This window comes from Carassius carassius, chromosome 22 (assembly GCF_963082965.1).
Source record: "Carassius carassius chromosome 22, fCarCar2.1, whole genome shotgun sequence".
Lineage (NCBI taxonomy): Eukaryota > Metazoa > Chordata > Actinopteri > Cypriniformes > Cyprinidae > Carassius > Carassius carassius.
In genome coordinates, this window is record NC_081776.1 from 17,208,796 (window position 1) to 17,235,153 (window position 26,358).

At 35.6% G+C, this 26,358-nt stretch overlaps 2 protein-coding genes across 2 annotated transcripts; both read right to left on the bottom strand.

Moving 5' to 3' along the window:
* Positions 1-1,106: 1,106 nt before the first annotated feature.
* On the bottom strand, positions 1,107-8,844 carry si:ch211-244b2.3 (uncharacterized protein LOC557230 homolog). Its single transcript, XM_059504526.1, has 13 exons — positions 8,650-8,844; positions 8,030-8,105; positions 7,117-7,160; positions 6,822-6,951; positions 6,573-6,720; positions 6,346-6,466; positions 6,113-6,209; positions 4,514-4,619; positions 4,286-4,391; positions 2,538-2,616; positions 1,926-1,989; positions 1,500-1,620; positions 1,107-1,421 (listed from the first exon to the last, which is right to left on the bottom strand). The coding sequence occupies exons 3-13, from the start codon at positions 7,124-7,126 to the stop codon at positions 1,360-1,362; spliced, it is 1,044 nt and encodes a 347-aa protein (XP_059360509.1). The 5' UTR covers positions 7,127-7,160; positions 8,030-8,105; positions 8,650-8,844; the 3' UTR covers positions 1,107-1,359.
* Positions 8,845-10,141: 1,297 nt separating this feature from the next.
* si:ch211-244b2.4 (uncharacterized protein LOC541512 homolog) lies at positions 10,142-17,331 on the bottom strand. The gene is made up of 10 exons (XM_059504527.1): positions 17,219-17,331; positions 16,309-16,442; positions 15,983-16,166; positions 14,557-14,707; positions 14,200-14,335; positions 13,899-14,010; positions 13,727-13,808; positions 13,299-13,407; positions 10,410-10,515; positions 10,142-10,263 (listed from the first exon to the last, which is right to left on the bottom strand). Exons 1-10 carry the CDS (start codon positions 17,289-17,291, stop codon positions 10,208-10,210), a joined length of 1,143 nt encoding a protein of 380 aa, XP_059360510.1. The 5' UTR covers positions 17,292-17,331; the 3' UTR covers positions 10,142-10,207.
* Between the last annotated feature and the right edge of the window lie 9,027 nt (positions 17,332-26,358).

Consider the following 26,358-nt stretch of genomic DNA (forward strand, 5'->3'; position numbering starts at 1 on the left):
ATTCCTTATGTTATTCCATATCATGCTGCAACACAGCAAATCACCAAAATGTTTATTATTTCTGGAAAAAAAAAAAGATTGAATGAATTGTACATTATATAGAGGTGAACTGACACTTTTTTTTATACCGTTGCAAGTGAATCGCTTTCCTGCAGAGAATCTTTTATATCCAGACAGGTTTTATTCAAAGGGAATGCTTTTCCTGGTCTTCTGAATGAGAGCGGCCTTATGTGGAGAGTTGTGCAATAACAGTTCTGTGATGGAGATTGTGAAAATAACTTTCTGTGTGAGTGTTTCACTACAAGCAGTTTTCAGATAGTTTAAATTAATGTAGATAAAACATCTGGATTGTTTTAATTTTAAAATAAAATGTGAACTGGATGGTTGGAAATGTGATTTTGGAAACAAATAAATTGATTATTTAAAGGGAAATACCTTTTCACTTCAATCATTTTTTTATTTTTTTATTGATGTATGCATTGTTTTTATTTAAGCATATGGCCTCACAAATAGTTTATAAGTAAAAAAAATTAAAAGTAGAAACCACTGGTTTTCCTTATTTTCTGATATGTGTGTTTGTGTGCGTGTGTGTATATATAATGTGTGTGTGAGTGTGTGTGTATATATATAATGTGTGTGTGTATATATGTATATATATTTTTTGATGACTTTTAAAATTAACATTGTTTCCATGACAGTTAAGAACATTTCAATAAAATGATAAGAAATATATATTTATGTTCCATATTTTTATTTTGTACAGGTTTTAATAAAAAAAAAAATAATAATAATAAAAGAAAGGGTGTGCTTCATTGGCATGAAAGTAATGTTGTAATTCACTAAACGTGACCTGGACATGTTCTTTATGAGAGTCATCTTCATTTGTATATGCAGAAAATAATTTTAGCAAATTCTGTTAAATTGTTGAAGTCATGAAAACTTCAAAATGAAAAGTAGGTATCAGAACATGCTTTTGTTTTCCCTATCTTTTATATAGATTTAAAAATATACATTTTCTCCGATAAAATTAATTGGCAGTTAAAAAAAAAAAAAAAACATTGTACAGACATGAATACTGAAAGCTGTCATAAGATGTACTGCATAGCAAATGCACTGAGAAAAAAAAATAAAAAATAGAAACAGAATTGTTTCAAGTACATAATCACAAAGAAGCCATTATTTTATGGGAATTAATAAAACAATATAGGCACATAAGTTAGCATGGACAAGTGAACATAATTTTGCTATTTCCTATTGCTAATGGCCAGCAGACACTACATGTATCGCCATCCTGAGATTATTAATATAAAGCTACAAGTAAATATTAAAGTAAACATAAAAAATGAGGCAGGTGAGGTCTTATTGATGAAGGCGGCGTACAGATCTACTGGTGTTAGTAGACAGGTTGATCTGGGTCATGTCTGCAACAAAACACAAGTGACTTCATGTATTTTTGTACTAAATAACATGCATTTCTATTAGTCTGTGCATTCACTCACCTGAGAAGTCTAGCTCATAGTTGAATCTGCCCGCTCTGAATCTCAGTGTCCCAGTGGAGTCCTGCTGGTACTGCGCTTCAATATCTTGACTTGACACACTGCAATATCCCCGAGAACCACCCTACACAGAGACAAAGTCCAAGGTTATTTTAGGCAAAAGGCGTGACTGTTTTGGTGTTGTTATGCGAGAATACAGTTTCAAAATGTCTCAGAAAGCAGGCAGCATATGATGGCCACATTATTATTATTGTTGTTGTTATTTTGTAAACAGCTGTTTATTTTTCTGAATAAATCAACTGGATACAGTTCTAGAGTTAATTCACTAGCAAGCTACCACCTAATAAGCATCCCAAATACCACTTCTGTAACCATCACTTAAAAAAAAATAAATGTATATAAAAATGTGTTCTGTAAAGGTTTATTTACTTTCATATAATCCTTCCATTGGCCATCCATGTCCATGAACTGCCAGTGAGCTTGAGACAATGTACTGTGATAAGAGAAGAAACATTTAAAAAAAAGTTTCTATTGTAATGGACACATAACATCAACAATAGAACCAAAGTTTAATTGTTATTATTATTATAATTTAAATTTACTATTATGATTATTTTCAATATTTTGTATATAAAATATTTGTTCAATATTTTTTTACAGAATCAATTTTCTAAATATTTTCTGAAACTAACTTTCTTTCTTTTTTTGCCAGAGAATAAAAATAGAAAAAAGGTAAATGCAACTCGACTTTTTATCTCACATTCTGACTTTGTTCTGGCAATTACGAGTTTATAACTCACAATTAAGATTTGTATTTTATTTTTTTTATTTTTTTCGGAATAAATTAACATTTCACAATTTAGATTTTTTCCCCCTGAATTTGTAGACACCTGACTGCACGCACATGCATAATACTGAGAAAAATGTAAGAATTGTTAGACATAAGAAAAGTCATAACTGTTTTATATAACTTTTATACATTTATCCTGTAGCGTAAATGAGCTTCTGTAATAATTTCCTCTTTAATGAATGGATTAATACCTGTTTGTTTGCTGGATTCCACTGGCGATTCTCCTGACAGCTCTTTTTGTACCATATTTATTGTTCAACTGATACATTCCTGCAGACATGAAGACTATATAAATATACTCGACAATAGACAGTAACCTTAACATCATGTTTTCAACTTGTAACACATTTCTCTTCTTAGAAGACATTCCCAAGCAGACGTTTTAGATCAAAAGTAGGGCTGCACGATGTGTCGTTTAAGCAGCTACTCCCCTGCCCTTGACGAATGTGATTCGCGGATTAATTGCACATCTTAACCATCATAGAGTGAAAGTTTATAATTGACCGGACTGAAAACCACATGCAAGTTTAACAGGGCAGAGAGAGAGGGAGCGCGAGAGAGACAGAGAGTGCGCACGCGAGAGAGAGAGAGAGAGAGCGCGAGAGAGACAGAGAGAGAGAGAGAGAGCGCGAGAGAGACAGAGAGAGAGAGAGAGCGCGCGCGAGAGAGACAGAGAGAGCGAGAGAGAGAGAGCGCGAGAGAGACAGATAGAGAGAGAGCGCGCGCGAGAGAGACAGAGAGAGCGAGAGAGAGAGAGCGCGAGAGAGACAGAGAGAGAGAGAGAGCGCGAGAGAGACAGAGAGAGAGAGAGAGCGCGCGCGAGAGAGACAGAGAGAGCGAGAGAGAGAGAGCGCGAGAGAGACAGATAGAGAGAGAGCGCGCGCGAGAGAGACAGAGAGAGCGAGAGAGAGAGAGCGCGAGAGAGACAGAGAGAGAGAGAGAGCGCGCGAGAGAGACAGAGAGAGAGAGAGCGCGCGCGAGAGAGACAGAGAGAGCGAGAGAGAGAGAGCGCGAGAGAGACAGAGAGAGCGAGAGAGAGAGCGCGAGAGAGACAGACAGATAGAGAGAGAGAACGCGCGCGAGAGACAGAGAGAGAGAGAACGCGCGCGAGAGACAGAGAGAGAGCGCGCGCGAGAGAGACAGAGAGAGCGAGAGCGAGAGAGAGAGAGCGCGAGAGAGACAGAGAGAGAGAGAGAGAGCGCGCGAGAGAGACAGAGAGAGAGAGAGAGCGCGCGAGAGAGACAGAGAGACAGAGAGCGCGCGCGAGAGAGACAGAGAGCGCGCGCGAGAGAGACAGAGAGAGCGAGAGAGAGAGAGCGCGAGAGAGACAGATAGAGAGAGACCGCGCACGAGAGACAGAGAGAGAGAGAGAGCGCGCGAGAGAGATAGAGAGAGAGAGCGCGCGCGAGAGAGACAGAGAGAGAGAGAGCGTGCGCGAGAGAGACAGACAGAGAGTACATTAGAAGTACCATCAATGTTTATAGAAATGTATATGGATTTATTTTGCATGTAATTTTTTTTTCTTATGAATATATATGTATTTTTGTTTTGTTTGTTTCTATTCTGCTATGTACAATGCTTTGGCAATATGTACCTTTGTATGTCATGCCAATAAAGCAATATGAATTGAATTGAGAGAGACAGAGAGAGAGCGAGCCGTTTTCAAACAACACGAGCGCTGTCTTGCTCTCTCTCCCTCGCGCATATGGTGGTGTCGATGTTTAAATCATTTAAAATGAGAATGTAAGTGTGCTCACCCCATTTTTGTTTGTAAGAAAAAATATCGCAATATATATCGCAGAAAAATAAAATATCGCAATGTCATTTTTTCCCAATATCGTGCAGCCCTAATCAAAAGTCCTCTGCTTTTTCCTTATTTTAGTAGTACAGTGCAGACTTCTGTATCTGAGGGTTTTGTCGTTGTCTTATTGTATCTTACCACTGAAGTAAAGAGTGTAAGAGAATCGTCTGGCAGTGAATGAAACTTGGCACTGTGGGTTGAGCTGATACAACCTCTCGATTTCCGCACTATCCAATGAACATCCCTGTAGACACACAAAAAGTCCAATGAACTGTTAGGTTCACATTGAAAATATCATTTGATAGAGTAAGTGGATTTGGATGTGACAACAGTGTTGTTTGGTTGCATATAGATACTAGAACTAACCGGTTTCTGGTACTCGGTCCAAATACCCTCATCACCCATAAACTCCCAGATGTGTTGAGAAGAAGAATTCGTAGGGTTCGCAGAGGGAGATGCCAGAGTTGGTGACCTGCATGTGATAAAAGGAAATCAAAGGTTTTGATACAAATACCATTTGAAAGATATTGGGTATTCTTCATTTAAAAAATAGATGAAGGAACTGTCGATTAAAACATAAAAATACTTCAGTTGATTAAACACATTTTACATAATCATAAATAAATCTAGAGATCATATTACTAAGAATTTATAAATAATTTTGTAGGTTGACTTTTTGAAGAGTGTAAACACTGGGACACTTAGAATTAGACAAATTTTCGTGCTGCATTAAATTTACGTAAAAATGTTTTGGTAACACTTTAGTATCGGGACTAGTTGCTTATTAGCATGCCTGTTATTAACCTATTGGCTGTTTATTAGTTCTTATTAAGAACATATTCTGCATGATCATATTCTACATCCCTCATCCTACCCAATACTTAAACTTAACAACTACATTATTAACTATTAATAAGCAGCAAATTCGAAGTTTATTGAGGCAAAATTCATCGTTAATGGTTGGTTAATAGGGATAATTGACCATTGTTTTTACAAAAAAATGTGACATAAATTTGCATATTGGCTCTCTGATGAGTGTCTCTATAAGAATTCGTAAAACCATTCTTACAGAAATGTCTTACTTTTATGATAAAACATATTTTCTTAATATAATGATTACTTAAATGTCAGAAGAATTGTGAGATGTATAAATACTGGTTTAACAAATAACGGTTTAAGAATTTGTCACATAATTATTACATTTCATCATTTTATGAACAACACATTTGTAGGTTAACTTTGGGGAAGAGTGTACTTTCTGAACACTGTGGAGTTACGTATTCAGCTTGTGCAAAACTGTTCCAAACAATTTATACATACATTTGTATGTTGGCATCCTGTGTTAGTATAAATCATTTTTAACATAAATGTCAAATTTAGTTTATGTAAGAAAACTTATGAACAATTTATAAAGAAATTAAATGGTTGGGTTGTTGAAGAGAATAAATACTGCAAGGCTATTTGTTAAATAATTCTTAAATGCATTTAGTTTTCCAAAAAATGGTTTTAAGGAAAATATTTGTATGCTGACTTTCTGAACACTGTGGAGCTATAAAATTTAATAAAATATTCTTACATGTTCGATTTACACTACAGAGTTTTTTTGTGAACAATTTATAATTTATGAGGTGATTTTCTGAAGAGTTTAAATATTTTGACACTACAAAAATGTAAAAAAATTAAAATAAATGCTGCTAACACATATAAGAATAGCTTCAAACACGCGTAAAATTTTTTTTGTAAAACGTATAGTTGTGCAAGTAGCAAAACAGAAGTAGGTTGACTTCCTGTAGAGTGTAAACAATGTTACGATACAAGACTTTGCAAACCCATTCTAACATTAATTATTGTTTTCAATGCAATGATTTACATAAGAATGAATTTTCAGTAATGTACATTATACGGTTTCATGAGCAAAGCCAAACAAGAGGCAATACATCACAGCTAGAACTAATAAAGCGATACCTGTTTTGATTACTGCTGTCTGTTACTACTTCGTTGAATTTTGGCCGCCGTCTCACTTTCCTCGACATGTGTGTGGACAGATTGGTTTGACTCATGGCTACAACATTCCCCCCCCAAAAAACACATTAAAACAAGTTCAAACACAGACAAGTTAGCAGCTTTTCATTTCAAGAGAAATATACTAAAAATAAAATTGTCATAGCCATGAAGGTCAACCTCATTTGTCTACTTACCAGTGAAGTCCACCTTGTACGACATGCTTCCTACAGCAAACTGAACTGAGCCCCTTGGGTTGCTGTTGTACTTCTGCTCTATAAAATCACTTTTAATCAAGGATGACCTCCCATCCGATCCCTAGAGAAATTATGGGAAATAAATGTGTGTTATATTTAGTGTATGCTGGTTTAACTGGCAGCTAAATTATACCAAATAAATCTAAGAGATTTCTAGTACCACTTACTTGAGATCCATATTCGCACCAGCGATGGTTATCTTTGTAATACCAGCCCATAACTTCTTTCTGGTTGTATGACAGCAGTGTATTACGCCGTATACTGAAGTAATCAAGACTGTCGACTGTCATTTCATCAAAGTCAATACAGGCAGGCCTGTGCAGTGAATGGAAAAGGCATAGTTTAATATTTAATAATCTATTCATAATTTACCTGTTTGAAGGAATTTGTAATCAATTTGTTTAAGACTAACTCACCCCATGTCGAGGTTGATGGTGATCCCACTTGCCCCTGGCTGACAGTAATGGGCCTCAATGACGAAATCATTCAAGATCGAAACCCACTCATGTCCATTAAAAAGCTGCCACTCGAAGTGATTACCTGAGGCTTTAAATGAATGGATGAATGACTGACTGAATGAATTTAAAAATGAATGAATGCAGTGAAAAATGAGCAATCAGTCATTCACTCGGTATGGAAACAACTTTGGGAATGTTCTTTTCTCCCACTAAAGAAACCACCATAAAACGATTAATAAGCCAAAAGACGTACCTGTTGCCATGTTGTTTGCTGTTATCCCTCTCTGAAGTGTTTCCCTAAAGTGAGATTTTAATATAAACATTGAAAATTATATTGTTCTGTTATATAAATACTACTCATAAAGACTCTTCAAAACAGTGTTGGGGAAAGTTAGTTTTAAAAAAAGTAATGCATTACAATTTTGCATTACTCCATAAAAAAGTAACTGAGTTACTAGTTTTTTTTTGGAAAGTAATGCATTGTTACTTTTATGCTACTTTTTGTCACCTGGGCTGGGCTTGCTTATACAATCAGACCAAAATGTATTCTGACACCTTCAACAAATCACACATTATCACAATTTATTTGCTATAGTTTAGGAAATGGTAATGACAAGAACTCAGAGTTGAACTGTCGGAACAAATTAATATTGATAATGTCAGATAACACTAAAGCAAAACATGGGCTGGTCAAAGTGTCTGAATAAGTGTTTTACTTTTTTAGGGTATAATATATCACAGTTAACTTTATTTTGCTATCCTCACTTACATATATGAACTATAGTGTCCTGCACCCACTAGTAAATTTTTTTTGATTTGACTGTATATTTTTGAATAACAAGAAACCCATATTTTCGTCAACTCTTAAAGGCCCTTTTGCACCTCACTCCCAGTTACTCTCTACACTGGGACAGGAGAGCTGTCAGTGAATAAATGGACGGGAAAACAAAGTTACTTGCGTTACCTATTTGAAAAAGTAACTCAGATATTTATCATAAATTTAAAAAGTAATCTGATTAAAATAACTCGCGTTCATTTTTATGCGTTAACCCCAACACTGAAGCAGAGTAGGCTATGTGAAAAATGACATACTGGATCAAATTGAACCAATATACAGTCACACGGTTCAAAAAGGTAAATTACTTTAGAATAATTGTGTCACCTACCTAAAGCATAAGAGCTGTCATCATATTTAGGGTCATAACTTCATAGCTCCTCTTGCTTAAATTCATCTTCACACTTCTACAAAAAGAAACATCAGTTCTTAACGTAGAACTCTGAAGCGTTTCCTGTTTCCAGTTTGCATAAAATGTCTTTTTTTTTTTTTTGCAAGATTATACACTTTATATCACAAAACCGTGTTTACGTTTTAGCTAGTAAACTGCATAGCTCCACCTCAACATAAAATAATACAATTAAATAAAAATTGTTGGGAAAATCAGAAAGTAGCGCGGTGTTGACTAACAGGGTTGGGTTGACTTATTTACATGAACATGAAAGAAACCATTAAGAAGGCTAACCATCCATTAACCATTTTAAAGTAATAGCTACTAAAGGGACATTTTTATTAAGTTTATTAAGTTTAGCTTGCCGCTAAATTTAAGGGCTCAACTTTTCTTTAAATCAAACGTCACTTAAAATCGAAATATGTAAAAAAGCTAATCGTACGTTCTATAGAATAACCCAACATAAAGCTGTTAATGGACGCTTTCAGAGTTGTTAAGTATTTAAAGTCGTGAAATTATGAATGTAAAATACATGAATGATTAGCCTATAGTCTACTTACCACATATAGTTCTAGACCCTGGGATAAATCTATAGCATATAAAAACCTAAAAACCGCATTTGTCAAATAAACGTATCGTCGAATTCCCTGCTAGGACAAAATTTAAAGTTCTCCAGAGTCCAGGGGTGCGCTGCTGACCCAGTTTCGCTTTCTTTTCAGCCTCAGTTTCGACTCGTGATTTCCAAAGAAAGCTTCACTACGAATGATCAACGTGAACTGGATAGCTCGTGGGTTGTGGCTGGCGACAATTAAACACGTTTCAGTGCCTTAAGCAAGTTTTAAAAGATGTGCTTGCTTGTGTTAAATTCCTTTTTTATGTGTGTATTGGGTTGTGACGTCATTTCCAGCAAACCCAATCATGTTTTTGGTATAATTGTTTACCAGAAACAAAACAGTGAAGAACATGCTTGAAATATGAGATATTTCGAGAAAAAAATCAAGATTAATACTTGTAATTTGTTTTTCAATCAAGTTGTAATTATTTACCTGTTTATGTAATATACATAAAACAATCATATTTAGCCAAGACAGATGAGCCTGCGGATTTTTTTTATATATAAAAAAAAAAAACGTATAACAATTTTTTTTCTAGTTACCAAATGCTTTTAGACACAATACATAACTTGATATGTGATAGAAATTATCCCGTGATTGGAATTAATTAAAATACTATATAGAAACATGTTATTTGGTCAAAGAAATTATAATATTAGATATTGTATGTGTATTAGTTAAATAAGTCCACATTTATCATTTTATAATTTTATTTTCATCAATTATTGCATATAAAGGCATCCATATGACATTACAGACACTTTGAATATAGCATGTTAAACAGTTCAGCTTGTATTTAAAACCCCCAGTAAAAAAAGGTTCACCCAAGTTATTGTTCATAATGACATAATTTAGTCATTGTACATTTTGCATATTGTAATGTAAAAAAAAAAAAAAAAAAATGCTGCATCGTGTATCAGATGATATTGCACATTGTTCAATATTCACACAGGATTTTGAATCCTTTGAGCATGTCTGTGAGTATCTAAATGCTAAAGATGGAAAATGAAAGTGTTCAACTTGAAAAAGTTTCCCAAGCAGTGTGTAAACATTGGTTCTAAGGCGGTTACCAAAAGGCACTTTTGGTACAATTTTGGTTTACAATTTTTCAGTGTATTGTTCAGGTACATTGGTTAGTAAGAGTAATTATAGAATAACCAAAAATGATAGCAGTTTAAAGTATGTAAATCTTTAAGATAAACAGAAAGCAAAAAATATGCTTTGTGTTGTTTTAGGCACATTTCATTTGTCTTCAAGTTGATGTGGGAAGCAGCATTTAAAGTTATTCATATTAACTTAACATCTCTCAAAATACCTGAATAAAGACTTCAAATTTCTATTTTCCACAGGCAGTTTACCAAATAAGGCAATAATTCTGGATAAAACATTCAAAATCACAATCACTAACATTCATATCGGCCAAAATCACCAAGTAACGTTTTGTTTACTTCCACCCCAGATTTGACTTGTTTGGGTCTTGCCTATCAGGCAACACCTTGTGCTTCTACACGCGCCTGATCTTGCGTTCATTCTTTGTTTTCTGGTTAACTTGACTCATCCCTGAATGAAAAGAAAGAGAGAAAACAGCATTGTGCATTTTAAAGTTTGATTCAAGAAAAACCCAAAGATCATGTGGTACCATATTAGAGAAAAAAAGGAGTCATTTGAGAAGTTTTGCAATCCTTCAAATGTTTTTGCTGACATACTTGCAAAATCCAGAGTGTAACTATCGCCATTCACAGTGAAATTCATCTTTGTTTGGTTTTGTTGGTAACAACTCTCAATGTCAGCACTTGAGACTGAACAACCACCCTGTTGAAAAACAATATCAAGATCAGTGTTTTACTTTAATCTCTCTGTGGCCATAAATACAGTAATCAGTGTCATGAATTAAGGGATTATCTACATTTAGTCCATAATTATCGCAAACTAAACCCTTACAGAGTGATCAGGGTTGGTATTGTATACCTGTATAACCCCTGAAGGGCTTTATATTGCAGTTTTTACTTTTGAATGTACACTATATCCCTCTTGTTACATTGCTATCAAATATTACATGGTCATGAAAAACGTGAAAAATTTCCATATAAACCATTTTTTTAAATGTAATATTACTTTTCAGCTGGGAACTAAACACTAGATTGGTCCCAGCGTTATTTTATATCACTGAGATACTATTATATTAACATCTTTATTAATATTTAAAATTTATTTTTATTTTTTCTATTTTTTTATTTTATTTTAAAGTTTTAGTAATTTTGTTGTGTTTTATGTTTTTTTTTAATATCAGGTTTAGTTAAGTTAAACTAAATGAAAATTACATGTATATATATTTCTATCATGATAACTCTCTGAAGATTTTAGTATGGTGATGGATATGGCAATGCTAATGTATTTGGTCTTGGCGGAATAGATCTACTACGCTGCTGCTGTTGGTTTTGCTGTATTTGTAGATTATTGCTGCTTCTTCTGCAAGCAAGTAAAGGAAATTGTTACTGCCAGTACATAAGTCGATATGGTGCTGTGAGTATAAGTCATACAAATAGCATATAAAATAATATGTAGCAGATCTAGACAGGTGGAGCTGGGGAAGGTGAGGGGGTTTCAGAGGAACTCTGAAAGTGCGCTACATAGGGCTGTGACGGTTGCCGTGACAACCGCGTCACCGCGGTGGTCGGTTGCTACCGCGGTTGTCTACTGCCACCGGCGGTAGTGCACGTGACGTCACAAACATAATACAAAGTTTTGTATATAAGTGTAATAACTGTAATAGTTGCAAATTCTAAGTCTATGGTAATTAACAAATTACCTCAAACACAGCGTTTCCTTTAGATTGGCAGATTTGAGCGCGGGAAAATACAGTTTATACATTGAACAAATTAATTTAGTGTTGGGCGATGGATCTTGTTGGGAAAGCAAATACCACCTCACCGATCTGGAGTCATCTGCATTCATGTCACCCATCAGCGTTTACACAAGTTCTCGTGATCGCAAACGCTGGCTGGTAAGGTTTGGTGAGGCTTTCTCCAAACTGGCCAAATACAAACGAGACCACGATAAATAAAAGATGGTAACAAGAAATATGGCAACGATTCCTATTTCAAAGAGAGCACGTGCAGACGAGGAGTTACTGAGCTTGCTTGGTGGCGGAAAAGTAAACCAGACGCAACAACCGCGTTGCGACAGGTTTAGTCTGTCTAGTATCTATACAGGACATTTGAACTCTGTGTCAGTAGCCTACATCATAGACCGGACGGGGATTTATCATGTCGTGTTGTGCTGCATCCAGTGTAGCATCACTGATTATAATGAGTATTTTCTCGTGTTGCGTCGCTCGCGTCCGTTAGGGTGTATTTAACTTTCTTATTTAGGCTACTTTCTTGTAGCCTAAATAAACATTATTTCTTTGATATTTATTTTAGTGTTTTGCAGGCAGCGTTCACTGACAGAAGTGCTCAAATAAACACGAACTGACAAGTTAAATAGGATGTGTTAGATGAGTGAGACAGTGCTGGGTTTGATTTCTAGACGTGCATATAAATATATCCTGTATATAATATATATAAAATATATCACATGCATGCACAGTTTAAGTCAGCTTTAATCACCTTTTTTTGGTAATTCCATGAATTAACTGACCACGACACTGCTTGCACATAGTTTATTTCACAGTTTGATATGAAAGGATACGCACAAAGGAAGCGCGCACCGCCTTTGAGCACAGGACCGTCCGCGCTCGCTTAACTTGCACCTGATAATAAAGTGAAGTGGAGCGCGTGTCTGAAACGTTTCCTGTTCAGTCATTCTGCGAGTCTGCGACTGAATAAATTCACTTCTTGTCATGAGAAAAAGTGACAGAAGCAGCAGTTGTGAGTGGGTGGCCATCCCCGCCCCTACGTAAAATAATTTGAATAAGTTAAACTGGAAAAACATTATCGCCTTGGTTAACGAGCAAATTTTGACACTAATATATATATAATTTTTTTTTTTTCAAACACCGCGCCACCGGCGGTTGTTAGTCCATGACTACCGCGGTGGTAAAAATCAGCCACCGTCACAGCCCTAGCGCTACAATGCTCAAGTGAATGCTAATCAGCCATTTAAAGTCATGGCCTAATGGTTAGAGAGTTTGACTCCTAACCTTAAGGTTGTGGGTTTGAGTCTCGGGCTGGCAATACCACGACTAAGGTGCCCTTGAGCAATGCACCGAATTCCCAACTGCTCTCCAGGCGCTGCAGCATGAATGGCTGCCCATTGCTCCAGGTGTGTGTTCACGTTGTGTGTGTGTGTTCACTGCTGTGTGTGTGCACTTTGGATGGGTTAAATGCAGAGCACAAATTCTGAGTATGGGTCACCATACTTGGCTGTATGTCACGTCACCTTAACTTTCTTTAAATGTAAAGTAGCAAGCTCATTGGCTGCATATGCATATAAAATAAGATTAAAATCAACTATTCAAGAGAGCTATTATTATTTGAAATGAATTTGTTGAAATTAATTGATACACATAATAATATACTTTCAAAGTCCTCATTAACGTGTCGAAAAAAGCATTGTGCATTGGTTAAAAAAAAAAAAAAGAAAAAATGCTTTACCGTTTTCTGGAAGGTGTACCACTGACTTCTCCCTTTAAACTGCCAGTCTGGAGCTTTATTTGGTGAAGGGCTGAACATGTTTTTTAACTGGGAGGTTATTCCATGTAATCTGTTCAGTGAGCACAATACGCTGTTAGTAGTGTTGTTTATGTGTGCATCTTTTACACAATAATGCAAGTATTTGATTTATTTATTTTCAAAATGTGACATTCGCAACTACTTTTGCTTCTGTTATGACATTTTTGAATAAAACAATATTAATTGAAAAAAAAAACAAAGAAAGAAACCAAAGTCTATTTATCTAGAATTGACAAAATGATGAAAAGTGGGCATTATATGAATAGCACTTTTTATTAACCTAAATTAGATTTGATATTCATAAGGCAAGAGGGAAACAGGAATCAGTTGAGTAAACTCTTCATATTTACCCTGCATTTTGAGGTGGTTCGTATTTAGGGCGGCGTCTAACCCGCCTCTTACGGCCTGTAGATAGATTACTCTGACGCATTTCTGGAAACACAAACACGTTTATGAATGTGACCTTTCCTGTTTTTGGAAAGGTATTTAAAGGGAACAGATGTGGGAGAATACAAAACAAACCTTTAAAGCCAATCTCATACTGGGTAGAGTCAACGGTGAATTTTACTGAGCCACGGCGGTTCTTTTTATACTCCTTCTCCAGTTCTGAGCTTTGAATTGGGCTGGCTTTGCCCTATAGACACATGTAAAATTAATAGATAGTCATCAAATATAATCTGGTTCTTGTTTGTAATCAAACTCATTCATACTAAATACTACTTATAGAATCTTAAACAGTAAGATACAGATTCCTCCTTGATATGTGATAAAAGCAGCGCCTCATGTTTTTTTTCATAGACATATCCATTAATGTAAAACTCACCTTCTCTCCATACTGATACCAGCAGTGGTCACCTCTGTAATACCACAGCCATTCTGTATCTTTTGCACTCATGCGCCGCACTTTAATATTTGTTTTCTTAAGAACTCTCATTTTTGTGAAATCAATAGAAATAACCCTATAATGCAAATGAGAATGAGAAAAACATGTCAAATAATTCCTTAAAAACTATATATACTATATAGCTGCACAGAATAACAGGGGTTGTGTTTTATGGTATAGGGTACAGGAACGAAATGTGGGGAAAATAATGATAGCATTTTAATTTGGGGTGACTACTTTATCTTTAAAAAATCTTTTAATCTGGTACCCTCAAGTAAATAATAAAATTGCACATACCCAGCTTGGGTGTTATAGATCTTGATTCCTTTGGTGTTGGGGAGTGAATACTGGGCTTCTAGAATGTGATCATTGGAAATGTTCTTCCAGCCCTTTCCAATATTTAACTGCCATTTGTAGGGCCCATCAAATTCTTCATCTATCTCGGTTTCTGATTTAAAAATTATAAAATGATTAGTGAAGCAGACTAACTGATTGAACAAGCAAACATACAATGTGCAATGCAAGGGTGTGAAATATGAGTGATTGTATTTAATTACTAATACAGTACTGAAATATGATTGGCCGTGCTGTATATATAATATTAAGTGTTGCTATTGTTAACTTAAACTGTAAAAATAAAATGTACTAGCTTCACTGTTCATTGAAATAAAACTGAAAAAGCTGAAAAAAAGAAATGCTGTCTTGCCAGCTAACTCAAAACTTATTTAAGCACTTACATTTCTAAAACTGAAATAAAAATTAATATAATTTCAAGAAATATTGAAAAAAAAAACTAACAAAAGTTCATAACCAAATTACTAAAACTTAAAACTGAAAACAAAAAATATGAAAATAAATGGCAATTCAAAAAATTACTATATTACTATATATATATATATATATAGTAATATAGTAATTTTTTGAATTGTCATTTATTTTCATATTTTTTTGTATATATATATATATATATATATATATATATATATATATATATATAAATATATAAATATATATATATATAAATGTATTTGAATTCTATAACAGTAAATACTAAATAATAACACTGATTCATAAAAAGGACAATGAAATAGATTTTTGGTCTTTGATGTAAAATGACAGATTTTATTATATTATATTATATTATATTATATTATATTATATTATATTATATTATATTATATTATATTATATTATATTATATACAATTCATTTTAGCAATCAGTTCAGTCCTGGAACGAGAGTCATTCCAAGAGTGCTGAAAAAAACCTGGACACATGCCCAGTCAATCCCATCATTATATTATATTATATTATATTATATTATATTATATTATATTATATTATATTATATTATATTATATTATATTATATTATATTATATTATATTATATTATATTATATTATATTATATTATATTATATTATATTATATTATATTATATTCGCCATTTAAAGATTTCAGAAAACAGCTTTTAGGATAACATGGAGTGTGTCCTTAGGGCCAGTGTTTTGTAAGGCTAAGAAAAACATTGCTCTTAAATAATTACATGTGGGTGTAATTACTAGATATATCAATTATATTACATATGAAAATGTTTTTACTTTAGTTTAAGTATGTTTTGCATAAGATACTTAGACTTTTTACTGAGTATTGTTGATACAGTACATTTTAATCAATATATAAAAAATATATCAGTATACTTTTACACACATATACACACATACCTGCAGATGAGGGCTTGCTTCTTCTTCTGCCTTGTCTTGCTGATGAACTCTGAACATTGTGGTTGAGACGACACCCAGCACCAAACTTGCACGAATCCTTCAGGAAGTCACTGCAGATGTGCTCATTCCTACACTTCTCTCCATAACTGCAGCGACCACGATTGTAATATTTACAGACCTTCCGCTTGAACACAAAGCATCATAAGTGATTAAGATGTATTCATCTATGAAGCTTCAGCTGCATTCACATTCAATAATATGGCTCTTACTAATCATCTCTTTTTACTAGTCATCTGCTTTCACTTGAAAAGTCTTAAGAGATGTACCTTGCTAGAAGTTTGTGGATCTTCTTTACTGTCAGAGCCAGAGCCAGAATCAGAATTGCTGGCTGCCTCGGAATCTGTGTCACTGTCACTGTATTCTGCGCAACTTTCACTAGACTGTAGGTTGCTGCCTTCATCTAGGAAGAAAGAAGTCCTCTTTATTATTATAACAACACTTTTAATCAATATACAATTTAAAGAAAATTATTTAGAGAGCTTGACAATGTCACACAGTTGTCACACAGTAAGGGCTATATCACTTTTTTGTTATATGTGTATACGTTACTTTACTTAAATGTAATATGTCTTTATATAATAAAAATAATTTGTTGGTTAAGATACCAATTCGGTCATTTGCCATAATGCACCTGAGGATGTGACATTGCTTAAATATGTATGACTTTTTAAATATTATAGCCTAAATTGACTATTATGTCATATTTGTGTTCATAAAAACAGTAGCCAGTAGCAACAAAGCCCTAAAGTTAGGTAAACCCTTAAATAAGAGCTATAGAATTTTAACTAAGGGTGGAGTAACTTGACTGATCAACTTTAAAGAGGTTTATTACAAGTGGGCGCTGGTTCACTGTGTATTGTTTTTCACAGTACAGATTTTGACTTTACAAAAGTAAATATACCCATGAGAAATTTCAACTAGAGTAAAACGTTTGACAAGCGGCCTCTACTTGCTTTAGAAAAATAACATTTCGAAATGAGAATGACACAAAAATGAGAAAGTGTTAACCGAAACCCCAGAAAAGCGGTAAGATAACCGAGACTGAAGACCGCTGAAAAGAAAAGACTAACTTTAGGTTACCTTCTCTTGGCTAAGAAGGCCTATAGACATCTTACATTAGGCTATGTGATTTATTTTGTTTAGGTGGTATCGGAAAATAGCCTGTATGAAACTCACCTGAATCCTCTTGATAGTTCGAAGCCATTTTCATAAATGAAGCACGACCGGACCTATATTCTTTCAGTTTCATTTTCTCTTAAACATAGCCTAACTGCATATGCTCGTGTGTAGCCAGGTTTTTTTTTTTTTTTTTTTTTTTTGCGAATTAGTATATTATTGCAAAAAGTCCACAATAATCTTAACTAAAAAAATAAAATAATAATAATAAAAATACATATATTTTTTTTAATGTAGCCTAGTCATTTAAGCACTGGCGCCATCAGTGGGCAGCATCCGTAAATGTAAGCGCATTTTTATACGTGTGTGTGTGTGCTCTTATAATAAATATCTTAAATAAATTAGAATGCAAGAGATACATTTATGTAATTGTTTTTTTTTTAATGTTTTATAACATGAATAACGTTTTCTGTAAAACAAAATGCTAACTCTCAAAGCATAGGCCTACAGGCTACTGTACGTTTATGGTGTAATGACACTTTAATTGAAAGTATGCTATTACAGCTCATTAAAGGCCTATGAGAGGCGGTGACACTTTTACATTGTATTGTGTGAATGATTCAAAATTACATGACAAAACCTGTAGTTACATTACACATTTTAGTTAGGCTAATATAATCAGACTACTTTTTGATTAGTCTACTTATGACCACCTTATTTATCAAATAAGACTGATTTAAATATGATACTCTTGTAGTATTGATACAAAAATACAAAGAGAAAGAACATATATGCCATTCGTTGTTGTTAAGAACATGAAGTGCATTAAACATATATGTCAAGCAGGGGCGAGGCTACATAAGGGCCAGGGTGGCACTGGCCCACTCAAATTGACGGCTGGCCCACCCAATCAGAACAAAAAAAAAAAAAAAAGGAAAAAAAATGTGGGAAAGCAGAAAAAAATATGCATATGTGACATACTGATCACTTAAACACAGTTTCATTAAAAAAAAGTAAAAATAAAAAAATACTGTAGAGCGAAAACCTTTTCAAATAATTGCCTTACTGCAACAGCCAGTACTGTTTAGCCAATCGCGTATTGTTGGGGGGTGGGTGGGTCGATGAGTTTACGTCTGCTAGTGAAGTAAACTTTTAACACGCATGACACAAGACGAGCATGTCTAAACAGACATATTTAATAAAAAAAAAAAAAAAAAAAAAAAAAAAAAAAAAAAAAAAAAAATATATATATATATATATATATATATATATATATATATATATATATATATATATATATATATATATATATATATGTTTCATTCATACCCGAAGCCGGAGTGCGCTCTCGCGCTGAAAGTCATAACAGGAAACTCCTAATATGGACAACAGCGTCCAGCTATCGCTGTATGAAAACAGTTGTTTTCACAGAAAAACAGACACTTTTGGAAACACGAAGACATTTAACATACGATTGCAACAATATATGGTTTTTCAACTCATCTCCAGCAGCAGCAGGTGATAAATAAAGTATATGAACAATGCAGTGCTAATTGACACAGAATTTATTACAGTATAGAAACTATTATAACTTATGTGAAAAAAAGTGTTTGTAGTATATAAAAAAATCATTATTATTTGTTATTGTCCAGTAGTTATAGATTACTAAGCCAATTAAAAGATAGAAATGAGAGAAAAATTAAAGTTGCATATCCACTACCTGTCAAGTCTCCTCTGTTCACCAAGCCTGTATTTATTTGATCAAAAGTACACCAAAACAGTAAAATTGTGAAATATTTTTAAATAACTGTTTTCTATTTGAATATATTTCAAAATTTTTTGAGATTTTAAAGATTTTTTAGCATCATTACTCCAGTCACATGATCCTTCAGAAATAATTCTGATATTCTGATTTGCTACTCAAAAGAAAAAAAAATATAATAATAATAATTATGATAATGTTGAAAACAGCTGAGTAGAATTTTTTTTTCAGTTTTCTTTGATGAATAGAAAGTTCAGAAAAACAGTATTTATTTGAAATATAATACTTTTGTAAAATTATGTCTTTATCATTACTTTTGATCAATTTAAAGAATCCTTCCTAAATAAAAGTATTCATTTATAATATAGTATTCTTTTCCAAAAAATATTAATTATGCTGACTCTAAGATTTTGAATGATATACTGTATAATGTTGCAAAGTCTTTTTATTTCACATAAATGCTGATCTTTGGATCCTTCTATTCATCAAAGAAACCTGAAAAAAATGTACTCAGCTGTTTTAAATATTGATAATCAGCATATTAGAATGATTTCTGAAGGATGTGACACTGAAAACTGGAGTAATGATGCTGAAAATTCACCTTTGATCACAGGAAAAATGTAATTTTAAAATATATTCGAATAGAAAGTTATTTTAAATAGTAAAAATATTTCACAATATTACCTTGTTTTAGCTGTACTTTGGATCAAATAAATGCAGGCTTGGTAAGCAGATGAGACTTCTAAAAAACCTTAAAAATCTTACTCTTCAAAAACTGTTGACTGGTAGGCTATATAGATTACAGAAATGTTATATTGTAATGTTTTATATCATATTGTAATCTTGCTACAGTGGTCTTATAGCAGTACAATATCTATATTTGTCTTCCTTGTAATAGGCATTGTAGCTGCTTGTTATAAATGTATTTTGTTGTATATTCATGAATTTGTTGGCTAACAATCAATCACATTTAACTTATCTGAACTGTATAGTGATTTTATCCCATATTGTAAAATTTGTGTAATTTGAGAGTAGTCATTGAGGTCCACCCTATTCCACCAAGGTCCACTCAGTTTAAAATTTCTGACCACGCCACTGATGTCAAGGTTTCCCAAATTGGGGTTCCTGAGGAAACTGCAGGGGTTTAATCAGTTTATAAATAAAACACTTAATAAAAAAGATGAAATACCGTGGACATGCCAGTGTAACTTCTCTGTAATTTACATAAAAGTGTAAAATCCCTGCATTATGCAGCCTACATAAGAAATAATGTGAAGAAAAAAAAAGTGTGTGGTGCGCCTCGCTTTCAAACCTGAAAAGTGTATGGTGGATTAGGGTAATGTGGGACACTTTTTGCCATTATGACTTGTGCATCATATTTCCATATGAAGCCACAATGATACATCAAAATGTTATATTATTATGAAATCCCCAAGATGTTCTCTATCTAAATCAGAAGAATTTTTTTAAAAATTGTAATTAAAGGGGAAATGGCACATATATTAGTGCTCCTTGTGCCAAATTGTTTAAGAATTTGTGGATTTTCTAATGTGGGACAGCTCATGCTCAAATCTGGGACACTATGTTTTGGCTTATAAATAGTCTTTTTTTTTTTTTTTTTTTACAAAGTAAACTTCACATTTAACACTCTTGGTTAAGTGTGCATACCCATGTTTGCTTCATTAATTTAGTAGGTGTGACGGTCTTGCTTGGTCGGTCTGCTTTCTGCACAAATGGAGACGGTGTGTGTAAATAGAGTTTCACTGATTCAGAAAGAGAATAAACCATTACCACAGCAATGCTTCATTAACTCTGCTCTGTTTATTTAAAACAGTTCTCTCTTTTTTTATTCTGTCCCTCAAAAACTTTGTGATCGTATAGTGTTTCAGTTGCAAATATTAACAGGTGGAATATAGATGACACACATATTTTCAATTAATTATAAATCACAAATCAATTAATAAAGATCCTCAATGAAATACAGAGCAATTTAACTTAGTTAAGGGAAACATCTCCACCTAGCGGAGAACTTGAGCAACTCATTTTGAATAAAACAATTTAAAGGAACACTCCGACTTTTTGGGACTTTAGCTTATTCACAGTATCCCCCAGAGTTAGATAAGTCCATACATACCTTTTTCATTTCTGTGCGTTCTGTAAGTGTTATTTGACGCACCCACCGCTAGCCTAGCTTAGCACAAAGACTGGATGTAAATGGATACTGGTAGCATAGTAATCCCAATAAGTGACAAAATAATGCAAACATTTTCCTATTTACATGTTGTGATCTGTATAGTCACAACGTGTACAAATAACAAGGCTATATGAGACAGAGAGCATTTTTAATCGTATAAATACTGGGAACTATATTCTCACTAGGCGTAGGAGCACAGCTAAAGTTACTTGGGCGGAGTGGCTACTTGGGCGGAGTGATTAGCACAGCAGGCTAATTTGCTGCCCTTCTTGACACCAGGCCATCTTCCAAAAGTCTTGGCCTCACTGTGCGTGCAGATGCGCTCACACCTGCCTGCTGCCGTTCCTGAGCAAGCTCTGCACTGGTGGCACTCCGATCACGCAGCTGAATCCTCTTTAGGAGACGATCCTGGTGCTTGCTGGACTTTCTTGATGATCCTATAAATTGTTGATTTAGGTGCAATCTTAGTAGCCACAATATCCTTGCCTGTGAAGCCATTTTTATGCAACGCAATGATGGCTGCACGCATTTCTTTGCAGGTTACCATGGGTAACAATGGAAGAACAATGATTTCAAGCATCACCCTCCTTTTAACATGTCAAGTCTGCCATTCTAACCCAATCAGCCTGACATAATGATCTCCAGCCTTGTGCTCGTCAACATTCTCACCTGAGTTAACAAGAAGATTACTGAAATGATCTCAGCAGGTCCTTTAATGACAGCAATGAAATGCAGTGGAAAGGTTTTTTTGGGATTAAGTTAATTTTCATGGCAAAGAAGGACTATGCAATTCATCTGATCACTCTTCATAACATTCTGGAGTATATGCAAATTGCTATTATAAAAACTTAAGCAGCAACTTTTCCAATTTCCAGTATTTATGTAATTCTCAAAACTTTTGGCCGCGACTGTAGATGGCGCTGTCCCCATTTATGCAATAATTTAACATACCTTTTCACTCCGTTACATACACCCCCCTTAAATTATGCTAAACTGGTGAAGCGTCAGTACAGTAGGAAAACTTAACACAAGAACCAGAAAAAGGTAAAGAAAACAAAACAAGAAAATGACTGTGAATTTCCTTGACATTTCAGCGTAAATATCAATTACAAAATTCCTCCATAAGAGGTATGCAAGAATGGACTGGTACCAAAATCCAGACTAAACATAGACCAAAGAGAGGCCCTAAACACCTCTCGTCACATACACAATTCAAGGATTGAAAAATATCAACTCAAAATAGCAAAAATCTAAGTCGTAACCATATATATTTATCCATGAAAAATGGTTTTCACCACATCTAAAAGAGAAATCACTGAAGATGAGGAATCCTGCACAAACTGATTATTTCATCTCACAGATCAATCTTTGTGGAGGTTTAATGGTCCTACCAGCCCTAGTTCTGACTGTGCCTGCTTGAAAGTGTTCTGGCTGAGTGCAAACTACAGGGTTAACTGTATCCGGAACAGAATTATTGTCTGCATGTGAAGGTGGAAAAACTGGCATAGCCAAGGAATGCGGTGTAGATATCTGGTCCAAGTCATCGTCGGGAGGTAGTCTATCATCCAAAAAATGTGGAATGTCACTGGCCTGTTCAGTGGATATAGAGCTGTCACAGGTAACAGAGTCTGCCTTTGAATTGGATGTCTGGACATCCAAAGAATACTGAACTTCAGACAAAGCCACTGAATCTGTTTTATCACTATCGGGATGATCAGGCAAGTCTGAGGTCGCATCGATTGAATGAGACTGAGATGGTAAAGAGCAATTCCATCATCTTCGTACAGAAAGTTAACAGGGAGTAAAAGATTCCTGTGCACAGTCTTTTCTCTGCCTGTGTCTGTGTCCCTTATCCGATATACATTAATTAGTGATCTCACTGACATCACTTCATAAAGATTGGACTCCCACTTATCTGCAATTTTCCATTTGCCACGCTCACCTCGATTTGCCAGAAGGACTCGGTCACCAACAGTCAAAGGTGAACCCCTCACTATCCGATTGTAGATTTTTGCATGCCGAGCTTGCTCAGTAAAACTGTGCTTCTGTGCAATTTTTGCAGCTTCGCCAAGGTCACATTTAAGCCTGGATACAAAATCTGAATACTTCACAACAGTATCATCCCTGAGAACATGTTGAAACATCACATCCACAGGAAGACGTGGGACTCTCCGGAACATCAGATAGAAAGGCGCAAAGCCTGTGGTCTCGTGAACGGTGCAGTTATAACAGAATGTCAGCATTTGCAAAGACTGCGGCCACTTGACTTTGGACTGGGAAGGTAAAGCTCTTATCATGTTCCCTAAGGTTCTATTGAATCGTTCAGTGATTCCGTTTCCCATTGGGTGATAAGGAGTGGTATGTGATTTCTTAACACCGGCCATATCTAGCAACTCCTTCATCAATCTGCTCTCAAAACTCAGACCTTGATCCGAATGTACACGCCTAGGGAATCCGTAAATACAGAAGAGACCGTTCCACAAATGATGAGCAACCTGCTTCGCATACTGGTTCTTACAGGGGAACGCATAGGCTAATTTGGTGAAATGGTCTGTTGCTACCAGAACATCCACACTCCTGTTATCACCCTGTTCTGCTGTCCAGAAATCAATGCAGATGAGTTCCATCGGCTCAGAGGTGTGTATGTTCTCAAGAGGAGCACGATCTTTTGGTTCAGGGGTCTTGCCGACAATAAACCGCATGCAGTTCCTCACATAATTAGCTATGTCCCGTTCCATGCCTGTCCAAATGAACCGTTGTCTGGCCAATGAAAGTGTCCTGGAGCGACCTTGATGACCAGCAGCATCATGCAGACCATTAAGCACTTGTTGTTTTAGAGCATCTGGAACAATGAATTGATACAACTTTTTGTTCATGTGATTATCTCTTTTTACTCTGAAAAGCATGCCATCTCTGATGGTGAGTTTATTCCAATGCTTAAGAAGCCTTAAGACAGTACAGGGCTCACTAGCACGTTCATGCTTGTCAGGACGTCGGTGTCTTTGAACGTAAAAGAGTGCTCTACTCACTGTGTTATCCTGTTCTTGTGTAGCCGAGAGAGTGCTCACACTGAGTGCAGTAGTCTGGTCCACACGGATGAAATGTGGAATGCTTTCCATGCCCATCATTCGTCCTACACCACCAGAACAGTGTGCATCTAATACTGCAACTTCATCCTGCGAACTCAAAGCACCTGCAGTCAACTGACCTTGGCCACTTACTCCTGTTGCTTCAGAAAGATCATCAGCAGGGCTTAATACTTGACAATTAGCGGTAAGTCTGAAAGAATCTTGGATTACTTGATCTACAACTCCGTTAACCTGATTGAGCAAGAAGTGGTAAGGTTCTGTAACAAGTCGATGGCTTACACTAGACTGGACAAAAGGTTCCCTGCTCAATGCGTTGGCGACAATGTTCTTAGAGCCGGGTACGTATTTCAGGTCAAAGCTGAAAGAGGCTAATTTAGCAACCCAGCGTTGCTCACAAGCATCGAGTCTTGGCTTGGTGAGTATGTAGGTGAGGGGATTATTGTCTGTCCAAGCTGTAAAGTGACGCCCCTTCAACCAATAATGGAACTTGTCAGATATCGCCCACTTAAGTGCGAGGAACTCTAGCCTGTGAGCCGGGTAATTCATCTGAGAACGCGACAGTGTCTTGCTAGCAAATGCCACTGGTCTGGCCATAGTGCTACCCTCTGGGATCTGAGAGAGAACAGCTCCCAAGCCATCAAATGAGGCATCTACAGCCAGTATGAAGTCACGGTTAAAATCAGGGTGTACTAGCGTTACACTTGTGAGAAGGTCCTCCTTTAAAGTGTCAAATGCTTTCTGGCAATTGTCGTTCCAATCTGTTGGTGAAAGTTTAACACACACAGCCTTTGAGTTGAGTTTCCTCCTCCTGCCTCTAGAGCCCGCAGTGTCAGTTTTTGAGATCAGATCAAATAACGGTTTGGCTTTAACAGAGCATCTCTCTATAAAATGTTGGTAGTACAACACCATACCTAAGAATGATCTGATTTTCTTGTGACATGGAGTGCTTCCGTCAGAGTCCATCAAGTCTGCTGCTTTAACATCTGTGATGGCCTGAATTTTCCCCGGATCAGTCTTAACACAATCCTCACAAATGACATGTCCAAGAAACTTAACTGATTTTCTCAAGAAAAGAAGCATTTTTTAGGTGAAAGCTTGAGATTGTGGACCTTGAGTCTTGAAAACACCATCTCCAGCCTTTCAAGTGCAACCTGCTCGTTGGGGGCAAAGACCATGAGATCATCAAGATAGCACAGTAAACTTGTGAAATTCTTGTCACCAAAGATTGAAATCATCATGGGCATGAATGTCGCGGGACTATTACAGAGGCCCTGCGGCATTCTGTTATATTCATGCATCCCAAATGGTGATGAGAAAGCAGTGTATTTCCTATCGTCTTCGTGTAATGGTACATTATAGAAGCCTGAAGTAAGGTCCATAGTCGAGAAGAAAGCATTTCCTCCAAGAGGAGCTAAAGCATCTGACTGGTGTGGCAGAGGATGGGCATCTTTCACAGTCCTTGCATTTAGCCATCGAAAATCAGTACAATCAGATTTAGCCCTTCTCTTCCATTTCATCCAGTGCTACTCTCAATTTCTCATAATGACTTGGAGGTGTTTGGAGAAATGTTTGCGCAGCAGGCTGTAGACAGAGTTTGGGTAGACCGTGGTGGCAGAGTCACAGTTCCTGATCCAGAATTTGACTACATCTTTAGCTTTACCACGCAGGTGTACAAGGATTTTCTCCACGTGTTCATCCACATTCAAGTTGCTCTTTTTAACAAATGTCCTCATCAGATCTTCCGATTCCTCAATTTCAATTGTATCTGAACGATCTCTTCTGAATGAAGGTGGCTCCTTGAATTTCCTGTGCTGAATCACTTGGTTTTGTGACAAATTAGCCATGCTTGAGGGGCTGTCACTCTTATGATCATCAGTGTGTTTTTTACTTGGTGCGTCAGTGTCAAAGCTATGGGAACTGAGGTGAGACATAATGTTCTCTGCTAATTGTTGGCCAATTTGATGGACAATTGAACTCATCTGCTCTAACATATCAGGCACACTATCATTGCTGGATGTAGATGTGGAGGCTACTCTGTGATTGACATCTGACTGCATGTCTGCTGTATCGTACTCTCGAACAAAACACACCCCTCTTGTAAAACCAGGTCTACTATTGCTATTGCCAGTGTCAGGGCTATCCATCGGAAAGGGAA

Coding starts and splice junctions, on each gene's coding strand:
- si:ch211-244b2.4 (XM_059504527.1), bottom strand. CDS start 17,291: ATGAAACTGAAAGAATATAGGTCCGGTCGTGCTTCATTTATGAAAATG. Junction 10,516..13,298: donor GGTACACCTTCCAGAAAACG/GTAAAGCATTTT, acceptor GTTTTTCAACAG/GGTGGTTGTTCAGTCTCAAG. Junction 10,264..10,409: donor TTACACTCTGGATTTTGCAA/GTATGTCAGCAA, acceptor CTTTTCATTCAG/GGATGAGTCAAGTTAACCAG.
- si:ch211-244b2.3 (XM_059504526.1), bottom strand. Junction 6,210..6,345: donor GTACAAGGTGGACTTCACTG/GTAAGTAGACAA, acceptor GGAATGTTGTAG/CCATGAGTCAAACCAATCTG. Junction 4,392..4,513: donor GGACCGAGTACCAGAAACCG/GTTAGTTCTAGT, acceptor GTGTGTCTACAG/GGATGTTCATTGGATAGTGC.